The sequence below is a fragment of the Tachysurus fulvidraco genome, chromosome 14 (assembly GCF_022655615.1).
Source record: "Tachysurus fulvidraco isolate hzauxx_2018 chromosome 14, HZAU_PFXX_2.0, whole genome shotgun sequence".
NCBI classification, from domain to species: Eukaryota; Metazoa; Chordata; class Actinopteri; order Siluriformes; family Bagridae; genus Tachysurus; species Tachysurus fulvidraco.
Genome location: NC_062531.1, coordinates 1289682 through 1299681, shown reverse-complemented (window position 1 = coordinate 1299681; position 10000 = coordinate 1289682). Strand labels below are relative to the sequence as shown.

The following is a 10000-nucleotide window of genomic DNA, read 5'->3' as shown; positions in this document are numbered from 1 at the left end:
AGTATCGTGAGCACTGGAGGGGTGCAGGAGGTTTCATGTGGAATTGAACACATCCAGTTTTGGTGCATTCAGGTGTAGGAACCTGTAGTGAAGAGGCACAACACCATGACCTCATCCCATCAGAAGAGCTTCAGCCAATCACACGCCGTCCTGAAGACGCTCATTAATCAGCGCTCAACATGATCGATGCTACGCTAATCAATATTATAAAGCACTTAATGCTGCTTTCTCCTGCGCTTCCTGAGCCTCGCTTTCCAGAGGTGGAATTCTGTTTATGCTGCCTGTGTAGTGAACAGTGTGTGTGTGTGTGATTTGGGACACGCCCACAGAAGAGTATCGATGGTGTTTATGCTGCCTGTGTAGTGAACAGGGTGTGTGTGTGATTTGGGACTATGTAGTGAACAGGGTGTGTGTGTGATTTGGGACTATGTAGTGAACAGGGTGTGTGTGTGATTTGGGACTATGTAGTGAACAGGGTGTGTGTGTGATTTGGGACTATGTAGTGAACAGGGTGTGTGTGTGATTTGGGACTATGTAGTGAACAGTGTGTGTGTGATTTGGGACTATGTAGTGAACAGTGTGTGTGTGTGTGATTTGGGACTATGTAGTGAACAGGGTGTGTGTGTGATTTGGGACTATGTAGTGAACAGGGTGTGTGTGTGATTTGGGACTATGTAGTGAACAGGGTGTGTGTGTGATTTGGGACTATGTAGTGAACAGTGTGTGTGTGATTTGGGACTATGTAGTGAACAGGGTGTGTGTGTGATTTGGGACTATGTAGTGAACAGGGTGTGTGTGTGATTTGGGACTATGTAGTGAACAGGGTGTGTGTGTGATTTGGGACTATGTAGTGAACAGGGTTTGTGATTTGGGACTATGTAGTGAACAGGGTGTGTGTGATTTGGGACTATGTAGTGAACAGGGTGTGTGAGATTTGGGACTATGTAGTGAACAGGGTGTGTGTGATTTGGGACTATGTAGTGAACAGTGTGTGTGATTTGGGACTATGTAGTGAACAGGGTGTGTGTGTGATTTGGGACTATGTAGTGAACAGGGTGTGTGTGTGATTTGGGACTATGTAGTGAACAGGGTGTGTGAGATTTGGGACTATGTAGTGAACAGGGTGTGTGTGATTTGGGACTATGTAGTGAACAGTGTGTGTGTGTGATTTGGGACTATGTAGTGAAGAGGGTGTGTGTGTGATTTGGGACTATGTAGTGAAGAGGTTGTGTGTGTGATTTGGGACTATGTAGTGAAGAGGGTGTGTGTGTGATTTGGGACTATTGTAGTGAACAGGGGTGTTGTGTGATTGGGACTATGTAGTGAAGAGGGTGTGTGTGTGATTTGGGACTATGTAGTGAAGACGTAGTGTGTGTGATGTGGGACTATGTAGTGAACAGGGTGTGTGTGTGATTTGGGACTATGTAGTGAACAGGGTGTGTGTGATTTGGGACTATGTAGTGAACAGTGTGTGTGATTTGGGACTATGTAGTGAACAGGGTGTGTGTGTGATTTGGGACTATGTAGTGAACAGGGTGTGATTTGGGACTATGTAGTGATCAGTGTGTGTGTGATTTGGGACTATGTAGTGAACAGGGTGTGTGTGTGATTTGGGACTATGTAGTGAACAGTGTGTGTGATTTGGGACTATGTAGTGAACAGTGTGTGTGATTTGGGACTATGTAGTGAACAGGGTGTGTGTGTGATTTGGGACTATGTAGTGAACAGGGTCTGTGTGATTTGGGACTATGTAGTGAACAGGGTCTGAGTGATTTGGGACTATGTAGTGAACAGGGTGTGTGTGTGATTTGGGACTATGTAGTGAACAGGGTGTGTGTGTGATTTGGGACTATGTAGTGAACAGGGTGTGTGATTTGGGACTATGTAGTGAACAGGGTGTGTGTGTGATTTGGGACTATGTAGTGAACAGGGTGTGTGTGTGATTTGGGACTGTGTAGTGAAGAGGGTGTGTGTGTGATTTGGGACTATGTAGTGAAGAGGTTGTGTGTGTGATTTGGGACTATGTAGTGAAGAGGGTGTGTGTGTGATTTGGGACTATGTAGTGAACAGGGTGTGTGTGTGATTTGGGACTGTGTAGTGAAGAGGGTGTGTGTGTGATTTGGGACTATGTAGTGAAGAGGGTGTGTGTGTGATTTGGGACTGTGTAGTGAAGAGGGTGTGTGTGTGATTTGGGACTATGTAGTGAAGAGGTTGTGTGTGTGATTTGGGACTATGTAGTGAACAGGGTGTGTGTGTGATTTGGGACTATGTAGTGAACAGGGTGTGTGTGTGATTTGGGACTATGTAGTGAACAGGGTGTGTGATTTGGGACTATGTAGTGAACAGTGTGTGTGATTTCGGGCTATGTAGTGAACAGGGTGTGTGTGATTTGGGACTATGTAGTGAACAGGGTGTGTGAGATTTGGGACTATGTAGTGAACAGGGTGTGTGTGATTTGGGACTATGTAGTGAACAGTGTGTGTGATTTGGGACTATGTAGTGAACAGGGTGTGTGTGTGATTTGGGACTATGTAGTGAACAGGGTGTGTGTGTGATTTGGGACTATGTAGTGAACAGTGTGTGTGATTTGGGACTATGTAGTGAACAGTGTGTGTGTGTGATTTGGGACTATGTAGTGAACAGTGTGTGTGATTTCGGGCTATGTAGTGAACAGGGTGTGATTTGGGACTATGTAGTGAACAGGGTGTGTGATTTGGGACTATGTAGTGAACAGTGTGTGTGTGTGATTTGGGACTATGTAGTGAACAGGGTCTGTGTGATTTGGGACTATGTAGTGAACAGGGTCTGAGTGATTTGGGACTATGTAGTGAACAGGGTGTGTGTGTGATTTGGGACTATGTAGTGAACAGGGTGTGTGTGTGATTTGGGACTATGTAGTGAACAGGGTGTGTGTGTGATTTGGGACTATGTAGTGAACAGGGTGTGTGTGTGATTTGGGACTATGTAGTGAACAGTGTGTGTGATTTGGGACTATATAGTGAACAGGGTGTGTGTGTGATTTGGGACTATGTAGTGAACAGTGTGTGTGATTTGGGACTATATAGTGAACAGGGTGTGTGTGTGATTTGGGACTATATAGTGAACAGGGTGTGTGTGATTTGGGACTATATAGTGAACAGTGTGTGTGATTTGGGACTATGTAGTGAACAGGGTGTGTGTGTGATTTGGGACTATGTAGTGAACAGGGTGTGTGTGTGATTTGGGACTATGTAGTGAACAGTGTGTGTGTGTGATTTGGGACTGTGTAGTGAACAGGGTGTGTGTGTGATTTGGGACTATGTAGTGAACAGGGTTTGTGATTTGGGACTATGTAGTGAACAGGGTGTGTGTGATTTGGGACTATGTAGTGAACAGTGTGTGTGATTTGGGACTATGTAGTGAACAGGGTGTGTGTGTGATTTGGGACTATGTAGTGAACAGTGTGTGTGATTTGGGACTGTGTAGTGAACAGGGTGTGTGTGTGATTTGGGACTATGTAGTGAACAGTGTGTGTGATTTGGGACTATGTAGTGAACAGGGTGTGTGTGATTTGGGACTGTGTAGTGAACAGGGTGTGTGTGTGATTTGGGACTATGTAGTGAACAGTGTGTGTGATTTGGGACTATGTAGTGAACAGGGTGTGTGTGTGATTTGGGACTATGTAGTGAACAGTGTGTGTGATTTGGGACTATGTAGTGAACAGGGTGTGTGTGTGATTTGGGACTATGTAGTGAACAGGGTGTGTGTGTGATTTGGGACTATGTAGTGAACAGTGTGTGTGATTTGGGACTATGTAGTGAACAGTGTGTGTGTGTGATTTGGGACTATGTAGTGAACAGTGTGTGTGTGTGATTTGGGACTATGTAGTGAACAGTGTGTGTGTGATTTGGGACTATGTAGTGAACAGGGTGTGTGTGATTTGGGACTATGTAGTGAACAGTGTGTGTGTGTGATTTGGGACTATGTAGTGAACAGTGTGTGTGTGTGATTTGGGACTATGTAGTGAACAGTGTGTGTGATTTGGGACTATGTAGTGAACAGTGTGTGTGTGTGATTTGGGACTATGTAGTGAACAGTGTGTGGTTTCAGAGTGATGCTGTGTTTAATCCTTTGAGACTGGAGGAAGAGGGATGTTGGTCTGTGTGTGTGCTGAAAAGTTGATGAACAATCAGAGGGCACGGCGTGCGTAAGAACTCCTCGTGGCGCGCACCCTGCTCCCTCATAAATATCCATTTTAGCGTCGGGTCGCGGTGATCGATGCCGTTTAAACGCAGAAATTCGCCGTAAGGAGTTTGCTTTATCTAATTGGCCGTCTGTAAAAAATGAAGTGGGCAGCAGACGCGAGGTGATTGGGGGATTTTTTCTCCTCTGAGCTCTATCCATCCATCATGGCCGCCGCACTAAACGCTAACCGCCCATTTGTTTCTGGAGCACAAATACCCATAATGCACCTCTCTATCTCTCGAAGCGGGACTCGACCTGCCATCACCTCGAGAGGCGGCGTGCAGGAGGCAGGGCTCTGAGTTATAAACTGCTGCACATCATTTATTTATTTTTATTTCTGTGGTGAAGTTTAACTTCATAAGGATTAAAGGGATTGGAGGAAGGACTTTAATATCTCTCTCTCTCTCTCTCACACACACACACACACACACACACACACACACACACACACACACACACACACACACACAAGAATGTTAAAGCTGAATGTAGGTAAAAAGATGTATTTTTAGTCACCGTCTCCTATCTGCTTTAAGCCCCTCCCCTTTATGATTAGCTTTCTCACCTCTCTGAAGACCCTCCCACAATTTCACCATTTACCTGTTCTAAGCCCCTCCCCCTTACATCCAATCACCTGGTTTAAGCTCCTCCCTCTTTTAATAATCTCTCTTACCTGTTACAGGGTCGAGCTCTGCTGCACTGGGCGTGTGACAGAGGACACAAAGAGCTGGTGACTTTTTTACTGAACAACAACGCCAACATCAACAGCCAGGTACACACACACGCGCACACACACACACACACACACACACACACACACACACACACACAGACAGACACACAGACAGACACACACAGATATGTACACACACACACACAGACAGACACACACACACACACATATGTACACACACACACAGATATGTACACACACACAGACAGACAGACACACACGTACACACACGCACACACACACACAGACAGACACACACAGATATGTACAGACAGACACACAGACACACACACACACACACACACACACACAGATATGTACACACACACACACACACACACACACAGACACACACACAGACAGACACAGACACACACACGTACGCACACACACACATGTACACACACACATGTACACGTGCACGCACATGCACACATGCACGTACAAGCACACACACACACACACATACATGCGCACACGTGTGTGCTCACACACGCGCACACACGTAAATGCACACACACACGCGTACATACGCACATGCACATATGTACACACACATGCACACACACACGCACACACACGCATGCGCACACACATGCATATACACACGCACACACACATGCACGCACACACACAAGCACGCACACACACATGCATGCACACACACACATGCACGCACACACACATGCATATACACGCACACAGACACAAACACAGACACAGATGCACACACAGACACGCAAACACACACAGACATGCAAACACACACACATGCATATACACGCACACAGACACAAACACACACACAGATGCACACACAGACACGCAAACACACACAGACATGCAAACACACACACATGCATATACACGCACACAGACACAAACACACACACAGATGCACACACAGACACGCAAACACACACAGACATGCAAACACACACACAGACACACACAGATAAGTAGTGTTAATCCTCCTGAACCTATTTGTCCTCGATGAAGCAGATCAATCAGAAGTAATCAGACAAATTGTTTTTTTTTAAGTAAAACCCACATCATCAGCATCAACATTTACAAATGACTTTCACTTTTTTTTTATTTTGAGCCCAAAGATTAATGCATGAGGAGGATTTTGATATTAAAACCTTTTTCATCTCAGTGTTCAGGTGTGAGCTTTGACTCCTAAATGCTGCAGCGTTACCATAACGACAGATTGGACCCTAAATGTGAGGAATTCCTTATAGCCTCCAGATATCCAGGTCCTGGGCAAGTTCTTCTCTTTTATTTAAAACAAAACCTTCACTGACCGACCACATGATGATGTTTCATCAGTCGAGGGAACAGCAGGTTCGTGTAACAACGTAACATCAGATCTATTGTAGCGCCAACGGAGGAGATCAGACCAGAGGAAAAGTCTGATCTTAACCTCAACGTTTGACCTTGAAAGAGTCCTTAAAATTATATTAGCATGAATAAGCGTACTAAAGGTTTTGTGTACGACTTTAAGCACGTTCGCCTCACACCTCCAGGGTCGGGGGTTCGATTCCCGCCTCCGCCTCGTGTGTGTGGAGTTTGCATGTTCTCCCCGTGCCTCGGGGGTTTCCTCCGGGTACTCCGGTTTCCTCCCCCGGTCCAAAGACATGCATGGTAGGTTGATTGGCATCTCTGGAAAATTGTCCGTAGTGTGTGTGTGTGTGAGTGAATGAGAGTGTGTGTGTGCCCTGTGATGGGTTGGCACTCCGTCCACGGTGTATCCTGCCTCGATGCCCGATGACACCTGAGATAGGCACAGGCTCCCCGTGACCCGAGAAGTTCAGATAAGCGGTAGAAGATGAATGAATGAATGAATGAATGAATGAATGAATACGAAGATGACTCAAATAGACATTGAACATTTTATTTGAAAGTAACCTTTTTTCTGTGGGAAACTGTGAAGTGTCAAACGTCTCTCTGAGTGTTTAAGGTCGCGACCCCTGGGTTAGAAACACATGAGCTCTGAAATGGGGTTTGTGTTGTTTATCTGCATAGAGCGGATTTTAGATCACCATTAAATAAAAGTAATTATTTGAATTTGTTGTGCGTGTGCGAGCGCGTGTGTGTGTGTGTGTGTGTGTGTGTGTGTTGGACTCGGGCGGTGCCATTATAATTTAAATAATTTTAAAATTAATCATCTGATGGTAGCAGCCAGCACAGTGTATTTATCAGTAATCCTGGATCAACAGACTACAGCAGGTAGCGGCTGCGTCCTGAATCGTAGCTTCTTTCCTGCCACCTGTCTGAGATTTCGCCGTCACGTCACACAGCAGCTCTGACAACGGTTTGGCTCCAAATTACAGGGTCGTATTAATATGTTAACGTTTCCATAGCAACAATGTTGTTCTTTATAGAGAACAAAGAGGTGGAGCTTAAAGTAGTGGATGTTTCTAGCTGCTCTAATGTGAGTGAGAACAAGAACTACAGGGACTATATAACATGAACACATCATCACACCGGTCTTTAAACAAACACACACGCACACACACACACACACACACACGCGCACACACACACACACACACACACACACACTAAATATATAATGTGTGTTTAATATCGAGAATAAGTTGAGATATTTTAGTTGTCAAACACCAACCGTGTAAAGACGTGTGCGTGCGTGTGCGTGTGTGCGTGTGTGCGTGTGTGTGTGTGTGTGTGTGCGTGTGTGCGTGTGCGTGTGTGTGTGTGTGTGTGTGTGTGTGTGTGTGTGTGCGTGTGTGTGCGCGTGTGTGTGTGTGTGTGTGTGTGTGTGTGTGTGTGTGTGTGTGTTAGTTACTGTAATGAGGAATTCTGAAGCGTCTCATGGTCTGTGTGAGTGAACAGTGTTTTAGCATATGATGGATGAAACCATGTAAAACACAGCATACAGACAGGATGTCACACACACACACACACACACACACACACACACACACACACACACACACACACACACACACACACACACAGGCTCAGAGCAGCTGTTTGAGATTCAGTGGTGAGAGTGATGGTACTTTCAGGTCCCTCGTGTTCCTGCTGTGCAACAAATCACCCTGATCTCAGCATCATAACAGATCTCACACTCAATCTGTCACACACACACACACACACACACACACACGCACACACTGCAGCTTCCCACAAGCACACCATTTTTTCCCATAATCCTCGGTTGCGATATCGCTTCTTCTTTTGTGTGTATTAAAGCGTGTTTATTGTGAATATATTTATATTATACAGATGTTTTTATTCCTTTCTGTAGAATTTAAATCAGTAAAATGTTGATTATTTATTTAGAAGCACAAGAAATAGAAAGAAAAAGGAATGAACAACAGTTTAAATGTGAGGCAGTCAGGATGTGTGAGGCAGAGTCAGGATGTGTGAGGCAGAGTCAGGATGTGTGAGGCAGAGTCCGGATGCTCAGATCTCTGGATGAGATCACTCGTCTTTTAACAGAGATTTTTAACCAATTATATGTTTGTTTTAGTAAGGATTCTGCACCCGACTCTGCACCCCGACCCCACACCCCAACCCCACACTCCACACCCCGACCCCACACTCCACACCCCGACCCCACACTCCACACCCCAACCCTGCACCCCGACTCTGCACCCCGACCCCACACTCCACACCCCAACCCTGCACCCCGACTCTGCACCCCGACCCCACACTCCACACCCCAACCCCACACCCTGCACCCCGACTCTGCACCCCGACCCCACACTCCACACCCCGACCCCACACTCCACACCCCAACCCTGCACCCCGACTCTGCACCCCGACCCCACACTCCGCACCCCGACTCTGCACCCCGACCCCACACTCCACACCCCGACCCCACACTCCACACCCCAACCCTGCACCCCGACTCTGCACCCCGACCCCACACTCCGCACCCCGACTCTGCACCCCGACCCCACACTCCACACTCTGACCCCACACTCCACACCCCAACCCTGCACCCCGACTCTGCACCCCGACCCCACACTCCGACTCTGCACCCCGACCCCACACTCCACACCCCAACCCTGCACCCCGACTCTGCACCCCGACCCCACACTCCGACTCTGCACCCCGACCCCACACTCCACACCCCAACCCTGCACCCCGACTCTGCACCCCGACCCCACACTCCGACTCTGCACCCCGACCCGACATCCCGACTCTGCACCCCGAACCCCACACTCCACACCCCGACTCCACACTCCACACCCCGACCCTGCACTCCGACCCTGCACTCCGGCCCCGACCCCGCACTCCGACCCCGCACCCCGACCCCGCACCCCGACCCCGCACCCCGACCTGCACCCCGACCTGCACCTCGACCCCGCACTCTGACCCCGCACCCTGACTCTGACCCCGCACCCCGACCCCGCACCCCGACCCCACCCCCCGCACCCCGACCCCGCACTCTGACCCCGACCCTACACCCCGACTCCGCACCCGCACTCTGACCCCGCACCCCGACCCCACACCCGCACTCCGACCCCGCACACCGACCCCACCCTGACTCCGCACCCGCACTCTGACCCCGCACACCGACCCCACCCTGACTCCGACTTTACATCCACATATTTAGGGTTTACCAATTTACAAACTTACTTACTCTCAGACTTTTGACTCTGACTCAAACCAAACGTACAACTTTACACCCAGACACAGAACTTTACCCCTAAAAGTACAACTTTACACCCAGACACAGAACTTTACCTCTAAAAGTTTACATCCAGATATATGACTTTACATCCAGACTTGCGACTACACATGCGACTTTATACCCAGACGTACGACTGTGCGTCTTACACTAACGATCTTACATCTACACTTAGACTTAGGACTTCACACCCAGACGTCCGACTTAAACATCGCTTTATAACTTTAACTTTCTCGCTACACTGTAAAGGATTTTCTATATAAATGACCACATGTTGATTATACTGCTAGGAAGCTAATGCTAATCTGTTGGATAGCGTTGGTCAGATGTCTAGAACATTAGTGTTTATTGTGAGCAGCAGATCATTAGCTGACAGC

The 10000-nt window shown here is 47.6% G+C and overlaps 1 protein-coding gene across 4 annotated transcripts in view; it reads left to right on the top strand.

The window, feature by feature from the left end:
* The window catches only part of acbd6 (acyl-CoA binding domain containing 6), a 27744-nt gene that overhangs the window by 9868 nt on the left and 7876 nt on the right, over positions 1-10000 (top strand). For 3 of the 4 annotated variants that reach the window (XM_047800161.1, XM_047800163.1, XM_047800162.1), the window contains exon 6: positions 4907-4996. In XM_047800161.1, the coding sequence (XP_047656117.1) occupies positions 4907-4996 (90 nt within the window). Of the gene's footprint in view, positions 1-4906; positions 4997-6113; positions 6156-10000 lie in introns of those variants that run through there. The other variant, XM_047800165.1, reaches the window with a different exon arrangement.